The sequence below is a fragment of the Entelurus aequoreus genome, linkage group LG14, assembly GCF_033978785.1.
Source record: "Entelurus aequoreus isolate RoL-2023_Sb linkage group LG14, RoL_Eaeq_v1.1, whole genome shotgun sequence".
NCBI classification, from domain to species: domain Eukaryota; kingdom Metazoa; phylum Chordata; class Actinopteri; order Syngnathiformes; family Syngnathidae; genus Entelurus; species Entelurus aequoreus.
The window spans coordinates 27,194,576-27,213,991 of NC_084744.1; the positions used below are offsets into that span (position 1 = coordinate 27,194,576).

At 38.8% G+C, this 19,416-nt stretch overlaps 3 protein-coding genes across 4 annotated transcripts in view; 2 read left to right on the forward strand and 1 right to left on the reverse strand.

Annotated features, from left to right (window-relative positions):
• The window catches only part of LOC133664598 (oocyte zinc finger protein XlCOF6-like), a 183,537-nt gene that overhangs the window by 156,970 nt on the left and 7,151 nt on the right, over window positions 1–19,416 (reverse strand). The gene's annotated exons all lie outside the window — the stretch shown is intronic.
• LOC133664592 (oocyte zinc finger protein XlCOF6-like) overlaps window positions 1,587–19,416 on the forward strand; it is a 225,970-nt gene continuing 208,140 nt past the window's right edge. Inside the window, exon 1 of the mRNA XM_062069344.1 lies at window positions 1,587–2,257. Within this exon, the coding sequence (XP_061925328.1) occupies window positions 2,134–2,257 (124 nt within the window). The 5' untranslated portion in view covers window positions 1,587–2,133. The remainder of the gene's footprint in view (window positions 2,258–19,416) is intronic.
• On the forward strand, window positions 2,864–7,967 carry LOC133664648 (zinc finger protein 391-like). Its single transcript, XM_062069459.1, has 3 exons — window positions 2,864–2,900; window positions 3,362–3,580; window positions 6,670–7,967. Exons 1-3 carry the CDS (start codon window positions 2,888–2,890, stop codon window positions 7,929–7,931), a joined length of 1,494 nt encoding a protein of 497 aa, XP_061925443.1. The 5' UTR covers window positions 2,864–2,887; the 3' UTR covers window positions 7,932–7,967.

The following is a 19,416-nucleotide window of genomic DNA, read 5'->3' on the forward strand; positions in this document are numbered from 1 at the left end:
GTAATATTGTGTCCATCCACCAAAAGCCCAGAAAGTTTAGAAAATATTTTTGAAAAATATTACATGCTGTATTTAGAATATTTTGAACGAAAACCTTTTATATATATTTTTTTGTCTATTTGCAGGTCGTACTTAATGAAATCTTAAAATATTATAATACTTTTATCACTCAATAAGTGCATCAGCGTCCAAATGCCTTTTTCAAACCATTATGCGGTCCGCTCCAAGGTTTCTCATAGTCTTCACATCGACGTCCCACTGGGGTGAGTTTTTCCTTGCCCGTATGTGGGCTTTGTACCGAGGATGTTGTTGTGGCTTGTGCAGCCCTTTGAGACACTTGTGATTTAGGGCTATATAAATAAACATTGATTGATTGATTGATAGGGTTGCCAACACCCAGACTTTAAAATAAGGGACATCTCGCGGGCGGTCGGAACATTTTTGGTGTCACTTATAAAATTTGGGTGTCCTCTATATAAATGCTTAGAAAATGATTTAAAAATGCCAAAATGCTTAGAAAAATAAACTTTACACCTCCACTAGACCACTGTTGCACTTACTGTAAGTCCTATTCATACCATAATCACAAGAAAGTTGTATTCTTCAACCATACATTTATATTTTCAAAATGTGCAAAACAGAGGGGGAACAAAAATCTAAAATCCCAATTGGGATGGGTGCTGGATCAATAAAGGAACACTTACAAAAACTAGAAAGAAAGAAAGGTCCGCACACACCGCCACAGCAGTGTGAAAAAGAGCGCTTGCTCGAAACGTCATACATAAATAAAATAAATCCTGATCAATGTAAAATGTGCAAAACAGAAAATGTGCAGTTTCTTCAAAAACATTTGCCATTAAACAGCTGGCACACAAGGACCAAACAGGAAAGTTCTCTTTTATGTATTTTAAAATGTATGTCTCAACGTAATACTTTTTTGAAACTGCTCTGTGACATGGGTGACCTCTTGGCCAGGTCACCCTTGTGAAAGAGATCTTGATCTCAATGGGTTTCTTATCTGGTTAAATAAAGGTTATTTAACTTTTGGTTAAATAACCAAAGGTTATTTAAATGACAATAAATGGATGTTAACAATGTCCATGTGAATGTCCATATAAGACGAAAGTCAATGCCCGTAAATATCCTTCATGGAGTGTTAGGGCCAGGGGACGTCCTGTTGACACTTCTGATTGATAATAAAGAAAAGAAGAACAAAAGGAAAAACGTATTATGAGTATGTTAGAAGCACAGCCTGTGGTGAAAAAATAGAAATAAATAAATAAAAATAAACAAATATATATATATATATATATATATATATATATATATATATATATATATATATATATATATATATATATATATATATATCCATCCATTTTCTACATATACTGTATATATATATATATATATATATATATATATATATATATATATATATATATATATATATATATATATATATATATATATATATATATATATATATATATATATATATATATATATAAAATACAAAATACAAATACAATAAAAAGCTTAGTCACTCACCTATTTCTTTCTCCAGGGAAACTTTCTGCTGCTCTTCCTGCGACCACAAAGCGCGGTCCTAGTGCCCTCTACATGGTCCTAGTGCCTCCATGTACCCTAACCGCCATTAAACAGAAAAAAAAGAAGAACGACGAAGCCAACTTGGAAGTGGTCCATTGAAAGGTTGCTAGCGCGACCTCCTGTACTGTAGAATGTAGTATGGACCATAGGACAGGACGAAGAAGTCCCGTTTAGAAGCTGTGGAGGCCTAAGATGCTCTACTAGTCTGCTGGAAATCCAAAGAAGACGAAGGAGTAAAAAGCAAAATGGCGTTTGACAGAGAAGGCCTAAACGTGGCCACTGGCCATTATTGTTTCTCTATTTGTATTTAGTGCATACATGTACGCATATATGTCGTGTAGTAGATGAAACATTGTTAGTCATTGTTTGTATCCGGATACATTAGTCTGAGCGCACTTTATGTGCTAGCTTAGCTTGCTAGTTAGCTTAGCTTGTTAGCTGCTAACAAAGAGACGCGGACGTTATCAACACATCGCTAAGTAGAGATCAAATGTGAGTGTAAAGTGTTGTGATTGTGTGAAAATGTGCGAAAGAACGATAGCAAAGTATGAGGAGGAACTTTGTCCAACAAAAGAGGAGAAGGAGCGACAACATCAACTTATGGACGCTGTTTTCAAGAAACATCAAGTTGTGTTACACAGAACAGGTTTGTTTACTTCTTACTCTCACATCTTTACTAACGTTATATTTCATTATTAACACTTTTCTTCAATAGGAAGATGCTTTGTCTTGTGGGGATGATGCAATGCTTTGATTTAGATTCTTCATGAAAACGAGACAGTTTGAGGTTGATGTTCCTCTCAGTTTGTAACAATGTGTGATTGATTGATTGAAGGACTTATGAGAAGTTTGCATAGGAAATATTTTACTTTTTATTCATAGCTGTAAGTAGAAGTGACTGGTGTCATCAGCTCTGCTCTTTTAATGTCTTTAATGTCCTTTAAGGCCTACTGAAATGAATTTGTTTTTATTTAAACGGGGATAGCAGATCCATTCTATGTGTCATACTTGATCATTTCGCGATATTGCCATATTTTTGCTGAAAGGATTTAGTAGAGAACATCGACGATAACGTTCGCAACTTTTGATCGCTGATAAAAAAAGCCTTGTCTGTACCGGAAGTAGCGTGACGTCACAGGCTGAAGGGCTCCTCACACTTCCCCATTGTTTACACCAGCAGCGAGAGCGATTCGGACCGAGAAAGCGACGATTACCCCATTAATTTGAGCGAGGATGAAAGATTTGTGGATGAGGAACAACAGGATGAGCCAACAAAATGACCAAAAAAAGTATTTTGCATGATGACTATAACATACTATTTAAGTGATTTTGGAATTAGAGTTTGTATTCCCATGATATTGAAGTTATGTTAATGACTATGTCATTACAAGATTATGGTTAAGTTTAGAGATAAAGTTTAGGTGTCATAGACCGTATACAGAATACAATATTTACACAATTTATATCAGTGAGTGTAAAGTTAAGAATACCTCAATCAGTGCTGCCTCATACTTGTAAAAACTTTTCAAATTGCCCCCAATTAAATTTCCAAGTCTGTTTGTGTACTCTCTTTTGAATTCATTTTAATGGTTGGGACAAGAGGAGGTATTTCCCGTGTTTTTATCGGTTGTTTTGCTACACACTTTGAACACAACACACAAAAGAATACAAATAATGTGATTGTGTTAACAGTGTCAGTCCAAAACTATTTATATTATCTCTTTATCTTATTTACTTATTTACCCAACAGACATCCAGCAGCCCCCCCACATTAAAGAGGAAGAGGAGGATCCACAGCCGCCCCACATTAAAGAGGAAGAGGAGGAAGTGTGGATCAGTCAGGAGGGAGAGTGTCTTCTAGGGCAGGAGGAGGATGATGTCACCAAGTTTCCACTGACTGTTGTCTCTGTGAAGACTGAAGAGCATGAAGACAAACCACCTGAGTCCTCACAGCTTCATCACAGTCCAAGTAAGCACAACATCCACATATCATTTTATTCTCAGGGCATTCAATCCATCACAACTGGACTGTTCACTTTGTCTTAGAAGACGTTTGTCCTCTCATCCAAGTAGGCTTCATCACTTCATGCTCATAGACTTCAAGTCTTAAATCTAATCACTGGAATTTAGAGGGGAACTGCACTTTTTTGGGGAATGTTTTCTATCGTTCACAATCATTATAAAAGACATGACGATGGATATATATTGTTTTAAAATCACATTCTAACTCATAAATGTAAATAAAAGTCCACTTGCAATGGAGCCAATGGGAGGTCCTCTATAACCATCCAAAAAGCGCCAACAATACTCCATTTGCATTTTGTGGCTTGAATACCAACCAAGTATTAGTGATATTGTTATTATAAGTGCTAACGCAGACAAACTATTTATAGCTTGTGGGCCTATGTTGACATCACCCGCTGGTGAGCTCCTGGTGAAAGATTATTCCAGATCACGAATCGTGCCTCTCACCTGGATAGTAGAAGGATGAGGACGTACTCTGACAAGTTGGTACCATTTGACGGCCAATTTAGACACGGCAATGGCGAACGACACAAAAAGACGCTTGGCTTCGCTCCCCTTTTCCGTGCGACGATTATAAGTCATTCTTCATCTAAACGGGAATATAACAAGATTCTATCAGTCTGCGTCTTAGTGACAGCAGACCTTGTACAGTAAGTGATGTTTTATTATGTTTGTTGGCTCTCATGAAGTCTGCAGTGTGTAATATTCAGTGATGTTAAAAAAAAGCGAACTTTGTGATGCGTTTTTGAAATTAATGCGCTTATGAGCAAAAATAGGTAAATATTACATATTTTTAAAAATGAACCTGTTACTAAATGACATATATACCTACTGGATGTACATAAAACCTTAATGGAGGTGTTTGGATGCTTTTTAAGTTCTTTGTAGGTATTCTTTGTGGGCAGAATAGTGCGACTCTAATAGCCTCTATTGTAAGCAGACTTTTGATCGCATTTATTTACTATTTAGAATGCATAAAAAAGAAAACACGTGTGTTCTTGATAGGCAAAATAAATTTAAAAAAAGTGAGGTTCCCTTTTAAGTGTAGTGAAGTATATTTATTTAGCACTTTTCTCTAGTGACTCAGAGCGCTTTACATAGTGAAACCACTTATCTAAGTTACATTTAAACCAGTGTGGGTGGCACTGGGAGCAGGTGGGTAAAGTACCTTGCCCAAGGACACAACGGAAGTGAGTAGGATCGAACCTGGAACCGTCGAGTTGCTGGCATGGCAGCTCTACCAAATACCTTAAAATGTATTAAATTCTATCAAAATCTCATAAAAATCGTAAATACATCCTAGAAATGTCTCAATAATTCCTTTAACAATATTTTTATTTAGGAACTTTCTAATGTAACGTGTTTCTATATACACTTCTGTTAAAATGTAATAATCACTTATTCTTCTGTTTTGTTAAAATGTAATAATCACTTGTTTTGTTGTTTGATACTTTAGTTTTGGCTGATACTACAAATGTAGGTATCGATCCAGTACCAAGTAGCTACAGGGGCAGTATCGATCATACCAATGCGGATACTGATATTTACATTTTTCAAGATAATTGAATCATTCAATTTTTGTTAGCAATCATAATCAGACAAAAACACAGGATGGTGGTGTTAGAATATCAATTGAATATTTAAATATGGCTCTGAATAAATCAGTTGGTTTATGCCCTTAAAGTCTTCCTTTTTTAATTGAGTTTGTAAACAATAACAAACTCAGCAAAATATATATAATACAAAAACCTTATACTGATATTATACTTGGTGTTGTTACTGTCGATTTTTGTATTGATCGGTCCACATTTGTTTAAATTCATGCGCTTTAGCAGGGTTTCTGTGGATCATTAAAAGTCATTGAATGGACTTTGCCTAAATTAAGGCCTTAAATGGTATTAAAAAGCATTAAATACGATGTCCAGAGGCATTAAAATATTCATGCAATCGTAGGCCGGCACCGATATAAATGAAAATAAACCTAATAACATAATTCTTGCCGTCATCAATAAATTGCTATGTCCGTGTGTTTCCTTCTTGGTCTGTGGATTTTAAACTGGACTAAGAGGTCTCACTCTGTGCATCGCTCTCAGCACCTGAGCATGTTAATTCCACAGTAGACGTACATGAACAAAGTGAGCCTCTTGTCATTCACAATCTTTGTTTCGACTACTTGCAATTCTCCTCCACACGTTTTCCTGTGTGCAGTAGTGTTGGCAACACTCACTTTAATGTTGGAGATAGAACTAGTCATTTTAATACAACGCTGAAGTACAGGCCCCCATATAGCTGCCCGGGATATGCCTCTTATGATTCTTTAATTTTGGGCCTTTTAGAATTAGCATGTCTACGTCCACAAGTTGACTTCATGTCCATTAGGACTTTTCAAAGTGTAGAATGCCTTAAACAGCATATTCTACTTTGAAAGTAAACTAGATCATTTATTTAGTTTTTATGCATGACTTCCTGTCCCACACAAGCAGATTTTAGCTCAATTGAACCGCCTTGTTGTGTCGACCACTAAATATAGAAGCCAGGCGGTGGAAACTGACACATTGACTTGAAAACAAAAATCAGAATGGGTCTGTCGCCATGGCGCTTGCCGTTCCACATCCAGTGGAAATCCCCGGTTACACTTTCAAAAATTTCTTGGCAAGATAAATGACGAAACCACGAAGCAACAGGAAATACACTTTCAAACCACAGCAATCGCAGTGAGCGAACTCGACCACAAGATGGCGTCATAGCAGAGACAACAATACGGTATACAGATTTACACTGTAAACAACCTAATCTTTTCTCCAAATTTATACATCAGTCACTGACATTAAAATCACAAGGGGCACTGGAGCCTATCCCAGCTGCTAGTCTTCTTTACCTGTGAATAATGTTGTAAAGAGCAGTGTGTTTGTTTTCAGGTCAATTCATATAATAACTTGTTTGTTTTAAGTACATGTGAACATACTGAATGCCTCATGTGACCGAGCAAATCTGGACATTTCTCAAGCATGTTTGTCGTTTTGTGTCCTGCAGACGTCTGTGAAGAACAACTTCTGCCTGAAAAACAGGAGTGTAGCTTCAGGATGGTGAAGGAGGATCCATCAAAGAGGAAGACCAGGCGCCACAAACCCTCTGGCGTCTCCTTTTCCTCTTTGACACAGACCCTACCTTGTAAAAACGCAGAGGAAGACTCACTGACCCCCTACATTAAAAAGGAAGAGGAGGAACACTGCATCAGTCAGGAGGGAGATCATATTGAAGGACTGGTGGAGTTCCCAGTGACTGGTGTCCCTGTGAAGAGTGAAGATGATGAGGTCAAAGGTGAAAGTGAGGAGAAGAGAGAGGCGGAGCCTCCAAGCAGCAGCTCAACACAACACATGACAACAGAAGCTGATGGAGACCACTGTGGAGGATCACAAGCAGACAAGCTCTTAGCTCCACTATTAGATAGTGAGGACACAACGTCACACCCTCCTGACACTGATGATGAAGACTCTAAAGATGATAAGACATGTCACACTGACAACACTCACTTGAAATGTTCTCACTGTGACAAATCCTTTCATTCCTGTTCTTATCTGAAAATACACATGAGAACACACACTGGAGAAAAACCGTTTTCCTGCTCAGAATGTGGTAAATGTTTTACTAACAATCAGAGTTTGAAAGTACACATGAGAACGCACACTGGAGAAAAACCGTTTTCCTGCTCAGAATGTGGTAAATGTTTTACTAACAGTCAGAGTTTAAAAGTACACATGAGAATACACACAGGAGAAAAACCCTTTTCTTGTTCATTCTGTGGTAAAGGTTTTACAAAAAAAAACGTGTTAAACCAACACACGCCAACACACACTGGAGAAAAGCCTTTTACCTGTTTAATATGTGGTAAAAGTTTTACACACAGTCAGAGTTTAAAAAAACACACAATGTTACACACTGGTGAACAACCTTTTGTCTGTTCAATCTGTGGCTTATCTTTTACAAGGAAGGAGTCTTTGAAAGTGCACACAAGGAAACACACTGGTGAAAAACCTTTTTCCTGTTTAGTCTGTGGTAACGGTTTTGCTGAAAGTAAATATTTGAAAAAACACACTAGAACACACACTGGTGAAAAATCACATTCCTGTTCAATCTGCAACAGAAGCTTTTGTGAACGATCAAACCTTAGAGCACATATGAGAACACACACAGGAGAGAAGGTGTTGAGTTGCAGTGTGTGTGGTGAAAGATTCTCTTATAAGAAGCAGTGTAAGAAGCACAAGTGTGCTGTTGAGAACAGCAGCAGCAAATGAAACTGCAGGATTTGAAATAAACTGTCAAAACTTTAATTTTGACTTTGTAACATCAACACATAAAACATTTGTGACATTGTTGTTTGTGTAACAATATTTTAATATGCTTCTACATTTATAGATTAGTTATTTTATATTAGTGTTTTTTTTAACCCGAGTACATGCAAAGCCATTTATCAACAACACCCAGAAACGCCGCCGGCTTCACAGGGCCCAAGCTCATCTAAGATGGACTGATGCAAAGTGGAAAAGTGTTCTGTGGTCTGACGAGTCCACATTTCAAATTGTTTTTGGAATCTGTGGACGTTGTGTCCTCCGGACCAAAGAGGAAAAGAACCATCCAGATTGTTATAGGCGCAAGGTTCAAAAGCCAGCATCTGTGATGGTATGGGGGTGTATTAGTGCCCAAGGCATGGGTAACTTACACATCTGTGAAGGCCAGTGACGTGCAGTCAGGGGAGGCAGGGGAGGCAGGGCCTCACGTGCCATCATGGAAAGAAAAAAAATGTAAAAAGAAAAAAAATTAAATTGTTATATGTATCCAGTGATTGTACTATAAAGTTATTTTCCATTTAACTTCACCAGTTTTAGATTATTTTTATTCAAAATCGCTGAAATTTCACATTTGCCGTTCAAATACTGAGAAGAGACTTGCGGTGAATCACCAGCCAGTTGAGCCTCACCATGGATTGCGCAATGACTCGGCTAACTGCTGGCCTGCTGTGCAGTGAGACCGTATTGCTATATGAATTATATTATACATTTCCATAGTTTAGTTAGCTGAGGTATATAATGTACAGTGTATTTTGTCAACAACTGTATGTGTGTAACGTATTTCTTGCGCTGAGCAATCATAAAACTGCTGCGAAGACGCACTGTGTGAGGCTCGCAGTAATCCCGCCCCCTGTAATAATTGTTTTTATTATACAGATGAACAATATAATAGCAACATTAAGTGTGATAACAAATTGTCAATTATTCATTTTAATAGCAGAAGCTTGTACGCAAATTACAACAAGATGAAGCACTTTTTAGAACAATTCAACGAACCCATCAAAGTGATCGCTGTCACAGAAACATGGATTGATGATAAAAAAATGAATAGATTTTGATCTGGAAGGATATGAACTAAACTACATCAACAGAACCAACAAAAATGGAGGTGGAGTAGCTGTGTACGTGATGAAGAACCTGAACTACAACGTGGTACGAAACATGTAATTTGCAATAGATAATATCTTAGAATGTATAACCATTGAAATATGTCATGAAAAAAGCGAACACATATTCATCAGTTGTTTATATAGATCACCTTAGTCATGTATAGAAACATTTGAAGAATGGATCAGGGCAAATTACATGGACAATGGTCAAACAATTATTTTCTTATGTGGTAACTTTAATATTGACTTATTGAACCTTAACAAGCAAAAGTCCATTGATGACTTCATTGATACAATGTACAGCATCAGTTTATATCCTAAAATCACAAAGCCAAGCAGAATCACAGGACACTGTACCACGCTTATTGATCATATTTTTACCAATGATTTTGATAATAGCACTACAAGTGGTCTACTTATAATCCACGTTAGTCATCATCTGCCAGTTTTCGCAATATATAATGGAAACTACAAGAAGAACATGGAAGACAAAAAATACATTTTGAAGACTATGCACAGAGAAGAGGGTGATTGCTTTCAAAAATGAGCTACAAAAGCAAAATTGAGACAATGTGTACAATGAAAATTATGTTGAAGCACATGAACATTTCTTAAACACGTTCATAAAACTTTATGACAAACATTGTCCATGGAAACAACTCAGTAGAAAGCAGAGAAAGAACAATCAACCATGGATGACAAAAGGATTAAAAAAGGCTGGTAATAAGAATACATTGTATAGAACATTTATAACACAAATAACTACAGAGGCAGAAAATAAGTACAAAAGTATAAAAACAAGCTAACTAGCATACTGCAAACATGTACAAAATAATATTACAGTCAATTATTAGACAGGAACAAAAACAATATGAGAGCAACTTGGGACATCCTCTATAGCAGTGGTTCTCAAATGGGGGTATGCGTACCCCTGAGGGTACTTGAAGGTATGCCAAGGGGTACGTGAGATTTGTTTTAAAATGTCTGTCAAAAAGAACTGTGAAAAGAAATGCAATATTCAGTGTTGACAGCTAGATTTTTTGTGGACATGTTCCATAATGATTGATGTTAAAAGATTTTTGTTTTTGTGAAGAAATGTTTAGAATTAAGTTCATGAATCCAGATGGATCTCTATTACAATCCCCAAAGAGGGCAATTTAAGTTGATGATTACTTCTATAATCACTTGTTTATTTTTCAACAAGTTTTTAGTTATTTTTTATATCTTTTTTTGTCAAATAGTTCAAGAAAGACCACAACAAATGAGCAATATTTTGCACTGTTATATAATTTAATAAATCAGAAACTGATGACATAGTGCTGTATTTTACTTCTTTATCTCTTTTTTTTCAACCAAAAATGCTTTTCTCTGATTAGGGGGTATTTGAATTTAAAAAAATGTTTACAGGGGGTACATCACTGAAAAAAGGTTGAGAACCACTGCTCTATAGCATTATTAAAAATGGCACCAAGAGGGATTACCCCCAATACTTCTCAGACAAAAACAAAAATAATGACAACATGAAGGAATTAGTTGAAAGCTTCAATAATTATTTTGTAAATATTGGACCAAAATTGGAGGAAAGGATTCCAGACCAAGTTTCAATTGAGGACTATAACGACACCATAGATCAGGGGTCTCAAACTCAATTTGCCTGGGGGCCACTGGATGCAGAGTCTGGGTGAGGCTGGGCCGCAAGAAAATATTTCTTAAAAAAATTATTTTTAAATGTCTTTATTTTTATAAAATAAAAATATAAATTAACAAAATGGGAATTAAGTAAATAAATCAGTCATAAGTAATAACAAGAGAGGAGAAGTCTAGCAAAACTCCTAGTCATTATGGACAACACCTCCCACCCACTACACTTGGACCTTGCGGGGAGAATGAGCACGTTTGGTGGAAGGCTCAGACTCCCAAAATGCAACACGGAACGACACAGGAAGTCATTCATACCGACAGCTATCAGACTGTATGCATATGTTCCTTGACTGCACTTAAATGTCGAGTATATGTAGAATATATTTATATTATTTATCTATATATAATATTTTATATATATTATATTATTTATTGTTATTCTTGTGTATTGTGAGCGAACTGTGGTGCTGAAATTCGCCCAGGGATCAATAAAGTACTTTCTATTCTATTCTAACAATAATTATTCGATTTCTCCAGTCAGCAACAATGTATACACATACACTCTCTCATCTCCCTGGTATTTTGCATACTCCTCAGCATGTCCAGTTGTATAATGACGTTTTAAATTGTATTTCTTGTGCACCGCAAATTTCTATGTGCAAATAAGACACGTCGGGGTGCCCCTGTGCTCAACAAAGAAATATTGCATCTCCCACTTTTCCTGGAATTGTCTTTGCTCATCACTAACCTTTCTCTTCACTGCAGGCTTTGAAAAAGACATGTTTGGGGTTGTGGAATATATTTGTATTTAACCGACGCACGGAGAATAATGTTATTTCTGCAATGTGTGTCGTTCCGCTTTTCCTCCCGACAGCAACACGTTGGTCGGCGGAAAGTACCGGGAAAAAATGACGGCTTCCGGAGTGTTATATGGCGTCATATAAAAATATATGTAGTGTTTATCGTGTGAGGCAATGCAAATTAAACAATAAAAAAAAAACAAATAACGGTTTGAATTGGTCCAAGTTATCGGGGACTTTATTACTGACGGACAGGTGTCGCCGTGTGACCGCAGCCAGGCACGTAAGACAACCCTCGTCTCCATGGCAACGTTTCTCTCGCTTTCACTCATTTGCCGCTTTTCCGCTAACGCAGGGGTATATTGGACCCAAATAACAAATATTGTCTCTGTCTGGTAGGAGTTTGAACTGCAGGCACTAGGCCTTTAACTTTCCTGGCAGTTGGGTGTTATCGATGGACTGTAGGCCAATGCTGATATCCTTACGCAGTTGTTGCACCTGGTCTTTGTCCTTCAGGCTTGCATCATACCACCTGCCGAGGCTCTTTACAGTTGTTTTTGGTGGGTTCTGGTGCAGTAGACCAGTGGTCCCCAACCACCGGGCCGCGGCCGGTACCGATTGGTACCGGGCCGCGGACCGATTGGTACCAGAAAAAAAAAAAAAAAAAAAGGTTTTATTTTTATTAAATCAACATAAACACATTTTATACATCATATATCAATGTAGATCAATACAATCTGCGGAACAAATTTTCAAGCGTTGACCGGTCCGCAGCTACAAAAAGGTTGGGGACCACTGCAGTAGACAACTACCGCGAGACAGCCAAATAATCCGGGTATTGGGACAAGTTGCTCAGATCTTCCGTTTTAAAGGGCAAAGTCATCCAACGTTATTTTGTTCTAATGGCGCTAAAGATGTCCAGCATATTCTCTGAAGATGGTCACTCTACTCATATGCTTTTGTCCACCTTGCTGCCCCTCCTTGGCAGGGATATTTGGAAGTATGTGAAGTCAAACAATAAAGAGTCAAAATCATGTATTGTGTCTTGAGGTTAGGGGTTACGGTTATTTCAAATCCTGCAGTTTCATTTGCTGCTGCTGTTCTCACCAGCACACTTGTGTTTCTTACACTGGTACATAGAAGAGAATCTTTCACCACACACACTGCAACTCAACACTTTCTCTCCTGTGTGTGTTCTCATGTGTGCTCTAAGGGTTGATAGGCCACACAAGCTTCTGTTGCAGATTGAACAGGAATGTGATTTTTCACCAGTGTGCGTTCTCTTGTGACTTTTCAAATGTTGACTTTCTGCAAAACCTTTACCACAGACTGAACAGGAAAAAGGTTTTTCACCAGTGTGTGTTCTCGTGTGCACTTTCAAATGTTCATTCCTTGTAAAAGATGAGCCACAGATTGAACAGATAAAAGGTTTTTCACCGGTGTGTATCATTGTGTGTTTTTTCAAAGTCTGACTGTGTGTAAAACTTTTACCACATATTGAACAGGTAAAAGGCTTTTCTCCAGTGTGTGTTGAAATGTGTTCATTTAACACATTTTTTTGTGCAAAAGCTTTACCACAGAATGAACAAGAAAAGGGTTTTTCTCCGGTGTGTATTCTCATGTGTACTCTTAAAGTCCGACTTATTGCAAAACATTTACCACATTCTGAGCAGGAAAACGGTTTTTCTCCAGTGTGTGTTCTCATGTGTTCTTTAAATCTCTGACTTTTAGTAAAATATTTACCACAATCTGAGCAGGAAAACGGTTTTTTTCCAGTGTGTGTTCTCATGTGTACTTTCAGATAAGGACGAGAATGAAATGATTTGTCACAGTGAGAACATTTCAAGTGAGTGTTGTCAGTGTGACATGTCTTATCATCTTTAGAGTCTTCATCATCAGTGTCAGGAGGGTGTGACGTTGTGTCCTCACTATCTGATAGTGGAGCTAAGAGCTTGTCTGCTTGTGATCCTCCACAGTGGTCTCCATCAGCTTCTGTTGTCATGTGTTGTGTTGAGCTGCTGCTTGGAGGCTCCGCCTCGCTCTTCTCCTCACTTTCACCTTTGACCTCATCATCTTCACTCTTCACAGGGACACCAATCGCTGGGAACTCCAACGGTTTTTCAATATCATCTCCCTCCTGATTGATGTCGTGTTCCTCCTCTTCCTCTTTAATGTGGGGTGTCAGTGAGTCTTCCTCTTCCTTTTTACAGGGAAGGGTCTGTGTCAAAGAGGAAAAGGAGACGCCAGAGGGTCTGTGGTGCCTGGTCTTCCTCTTTGATGGATCCTCCTTCACCATCCTGAAGCTACACTCCTGTTTTTCAGGCAGAAGTTGTTCTTCACAGACGTCTGCAGGACACAAAATGACAAACATGCTTGAGAAATGTCCAGATTTGCTCAGTCACATGAGGCATTCAGTGCGTTTACATGAACTTAAAATAACAAGTTATTATATGAATTGGCCTGAAAACAAACACACTGTTCTTTACATTATTCACAGGAAAAGAAGACCACTTTTTACGAGGGTTGGGCAATATGGCCTATAATCTATATTGCCATAAATACCCTTCCACCTGAGTGCAGCTGGGATAGGCTCCAGCGCCCCCTGTGATTTTAATGTCAGTTACTGATGTATAAACTTCGAGAAAAGATTAGGTCGTTTCAGTGTAAGTCTGTATTCTGTATTGCTGTCGCTGCTATGACGCCATCTTGTGGTCGAGTTCGCTCACTGCGAGTGCTATAGGTTGAAAGTGTATTTCCTGTTGCTGCGTGCCTTGAACTCGAAGTATGGTTTCTTGGTTTATCTCGACAAGCAACGTTTGTAAGTGTAACCGGGGATTTCCACTGGATGTGGAACGGCGGCGCCACGACGACACACTTATTCCGTTGTTTTAGTTTTCAAATCAATGTGTCAGTTTCCAGCGCCTGGCTTCTATATTTAGTGGTCGACACAACAAGGCGGTTCAATTGAGCTAAAATCTGCTCGTATGGGACAGGAAGTCATGCATAAAACAAAATAAATGATCCCGAATACTTTCAAAGTAAAATATTGTGCTTAAGGCTGAAGATATTCTACACTTTGAAAAGTTCTAATGGACAAAAAGTCAACTTGTCAAAAAGGTTTTCAGACGTAATTTCACCTCCTTGACAAAATGGACGAAGACATGCTGATTCTGAGAATCATATAACAGGCATATCCCGGGCCTGTACTTCAGCATTGTATTAAAATGACTAGTTCCATCTCCAACATGAACACTAACACTACTAACATTACTGCATACAGGAAAACATGTGGAGGAGAATTCCAAGTAGTCGAAACAAAGATTGTGAATGACTGACAAGAGGCTCACTTTGTTCATGTAAGTCTACTGTGGAATTAACATGCTCAGGTGCTGAGAGCAATGCACAGAGTGAGACCTCTTAGTCCAGTTTAAAATCCAAAGACTAAAAAGGAAACACACGGATGTGTTTTTCAGACTATAAGGCACACTTAAAATCCTCTCATTACCTTCTGGTACCTGCTGATGTGTATTTGGGATCTGCATAGGTCCTGAACATTTTCACATGTCCGCCACTGTAGTCCGTGACGATACCATAGTCTACCTAAGCTTCTTCTTTTTCTTCATCTTTTTGTTATGGGATATTCATCCTCTGCTGTTGCCATTTCTAATATAAAGTAGTGGGAAGTTCTAACTTATATCTCGCTATTGAAGTGCTAAAAACTACCGGTGTAGTGAGTTTACATTATTCACCCAAGGAACTTCAGTTATTAGAGACGGACGTTTTTCACGGGACACATTTTGGGCGTTGTTGTTGCACTAGTGAGCCACGGATGAGGAGATGCTGCTCCGTTATTGATTGAAGTAAAGTCTGAATGTCATTAAAACAGTTAGCTCCATCTTTTGACACTTCTTCCACTCCCGTCCTTGCACGCTACACCGCTACAACAAAGATGACGGGGAGAAGACGCTGTCGAAGGTGAGCCACGTAAATAAGACCGCCCACAAAACGGCGAATTGTGAAGCGACTGTCAGAAAGCGACTTCAAGATGATCTGTAAAACATCATCTACAGTTGTGCTCATAAGTTTACATACCCTGGGAGAATTTATGATTTCTTGGCCATTCTTCAGAGAATATGAATGATAACACAAAAACCTTTCTTCCACTCATGCTTAATGGTTGTGTGAAGCTATTTATTGGCAAACAACTGTGTTTATCAATCAATCAATCAATCAATGTTTATTTATATAGCCCTAAATCACAAGTGTCTCAAAGGGCTGTACAAGCCACAACGACATCCTCGGTACAGAGCCCACATAAGGGTAAGGAAAACTCACCCCAGTGGGACGTCAATGTGAATGACTATGAGAAACCTTGGAGAGGACCGCATATGTGGAAACCCCCCCCCCCCCCCCCCCCCCCTCTAGGGGAGACCGAAAGCAATGGATGTCGAGTGGGTCTGACATAATATTGTGAAAGTCCAACACATCAGCGAAAGTCCAGTCCATAGTGGGGCCAGCAGGAACCATCCCGAGTGGAGACGGGTCAGCAGCGTAGAGATGTCCCCATCTGATGGACAGGCTAGCGGTCCACCCCGGGTTGGGAGCAGAGTAGAAAAGAAAAGAAAAGAAACGGCAGATCAACTGGTCTAAAAAGGGAGTCTATTTAAAGGCTAGAGTATACAAATGAGTTTTAAGATGAGACTTAAATGCTTCTACTGAGGTAGCATCTCTAACTTTTACCGGGAGGGCATTCCATAGTATTGGAGCCCGAATAGAAAACGCTCTATAGCCCGCAGACTTTTTTTGGGCTCTGGGAATCACTAATAAGCCGGAGTTCTTGGAACGCAGATTTCTTGTCGGGACATATGGTACAATACAATCGTCAAGATAGGCAGGAGCTTGACCATGTAGTATTTTATACGTAAGTAGTAAAACCTTAAAGTCGCATCTTAGGTGCACAGGAAGCCAGTGCAAGTGAGCCAGTATAGGCGTAATATGATCAAACTTTCTTGTTTTTGTCAAAAGTCTAGCAGCCGCATTTTGTACCATCTGTAATTTTTTAATGCTAGACATAGGGAGGCCCGAAAACAAAACGTTACAGTAATCGAGACGAGATGTAACGAACGCATGGATAATGATCTCAGCATCGCTTGTGGACAAAATGGAACGGATTTTAGCGATATTACGGAGATGAAAGAAGGCCGTTTTAGTAACACTCTTAATGTGTGACTCAAACGAGAAAGTTGGGTCGAAGATAATACCCAGATTCTTTACAGAGTCGCCTTGTTTATTTGTTTGGTTGTCAAATGTTAAGGTGGTATTATTAAATAGATGTCGGTGCTGAGCAGGACTGATAATCAGCATTTCCGTTTTCTTAGCGTTGAGTTGCAAAAAGTTAGCGGACATCCATTGTTTAATTTCATTAAGACACGCCTCCAGCTGACTACAATCCGGCGTGTTGGTCAGCTTTAGGGGCATGTAGAGTTGGGTGTCATCAGCATAACAGTGAAAGCTAACACCGTATTTGCGTATGATATCACCTAGCGGCAGCATGTAAATACTAAAGAGTGCAGGGCCAAGAACCGAACCCTGGGGAACTCCGCACGTTACCTTAACATAGTCCGAGGTCACATTGTTATGGGAGACACACTGCATCCTGTCAGTAAGATAAGAGTTAAACCAAGACAAGGCTAAGTCTGTCTTCCCAATACGCGTTTTGATACGCTATAATAAAATATTATGATCAACAGTATCGAAAGCGGCGCTAAGATCAAGAAGCAGCAACATAGATGACGCATCAGAATCCATCGTTAGCAATAGATCATTAGTCATTTTTGCGAGGGCTGTCTCCGTAGAGTGATTTGCCCTGAAACCGGACTGAAAAGGTTCACAGAGATTGTTAGACGCTAAGTGTTCATTTAGCTGCTGTGCTACAATTTTTTAGAGGATTTTCGAGATAAACGGAAGGTGGGACACCGGCCGGTAGTTTACCAGGAGATCAGGATCGAGGTTAGGTCTTTTGAGTAGAGGATGAATAACCGCTTTTTTGAATGCTAGGGGAACAGTGCCAGAGGAAAGTGATAAGTTTATAATATTTAATACTGATGGACCTAATAATACAAAAAGCTCCTTGATAAGTTTCCCGGGAATTGGGTCAAGTAAACATGTTGTTTGTTTTGTCCCATTTACACATTTTGACAATTCCTCCAATGTTATTTCATCAAAGAGAGAGAAACTATTTTGGAGGGCGGTATCCGTTGTATATACAGTCGTATTTGTGTTAATAGAACCCAGTTGTAGCTGAGATGCATTGTCTTTAATCTCTTTTCTAATTACTTCAATTTTCTTATTAAAGAAATTCATAAAGTCATCTGCTGAGTGAGTGGAGCTACTGGGAGGAGTCCCTTGTTGGGTTAGCGATGCTACTGTACTAAACAGAAATTTAGGATCATTTTTGTTGAGGTGGATGAGATTTGAGTAATATTTAGCTTTAGCTGAGGTAAGCATGTGTTTATAAGTTATTAAACTATCACACCATGCTTGATGGAAAACCTAAAGTTTAGTCGCACGCCATTTGCGTTCCAGCTTTCTACATGATAATTTCTGGGCTTTAGTTTCTTCTGTAAACCATGGGGTACGCCTTTTAGGGGCCCTTTTTAGCTTTAGCGGTGCTACACTATCAATGGTGTCGCGCAGGGCGTCATTAAAGTTGTTAGTGAGGTTATCAATAGAGCCCACATAATTTGGGAATGGTGCCATTACCGAAGGCAGTAGGTCAGAGAGTCGTCGTTGTGGCAGCATTAATGTTGCGGCTGCTATAGTAGTTATTATTATTATTATTAGTTTGTTGACAATGAGTCAGAACTTCGAATTTTATAAGGTAATGATCGGACATTACTTTAGTGTACGGGAGTATCGTAACTTTAGAGGTGGTGACACCCCTGACAAGCACCAGATCTATCGTATTACCGTTGCGATGCGTGGGTTCATTTATTATTTGTGTAAGACCACAGCTATCAATTATAGTCTGGAGCGCCACGCATGGAGGGTCCGATGGGGTATTCATATGGATATTAAAGTCCCCCATTATGATTATATTGTCGGCGTGCGTCACTAGATCAGCAACAAACTCTGAGAATTCACTGATGAAGTCCGAATAGGGCCCAGGGGGGCGGTAGATAACAGCCAGGTGGAGAGGCAGCGGTGTGACAAACCTCAAAGTGAGCACCTCAAACGAGTTATATTTATTATTTAGGTTAGGTGTAAGATTATAGTTTTCATTGTATATTAATGTGACACCCCCTCCCCTTTTAAGAGGTCGGGCAACATGTGTATTGGTATAGTTAGGAGGAGATGCCTCATTTAGCGCAAAAAAATCGTCTGGTTTGAGCCAGGTCTCGGCGAGACCAACGACGTCAAGTTTGTTGTCTCTAATGACTTCATTAACTAATAACGTTTTGGAAGATAATGATCTTATGTTTAAAAAGCCCATATTATAGGTAGTGGGCTGTTTTGAGGATTGTTTGTTGAAATTAACCGAAGTAGCAATATTAATAATGTTGCGTTTATTATGCGTATTGCACTTTAAATAGTTTCGACCATATCTAGAAATTGATACGACGGAGATATTCAGATTGTTTGCTTGATGTTGCGATAAACTGAACGCATCATAGTTAGCTACCTCAGTACAATGTATGTCTGCCTCTGACACGGTCACAAAAGAAAAAACATTATGTGAGTCGTGTTTTATTCTAAGAGAATTGCTATGTGTGCAGGGATTATCCAGCCTGACGCCGGCTAGTTCTAATTTAAATGGCTTCTTACCCGGAGACTCCACGCTTCTTTGGTTAGCTTTTCTCTTTGTTGTTAGCAACCCCGCTT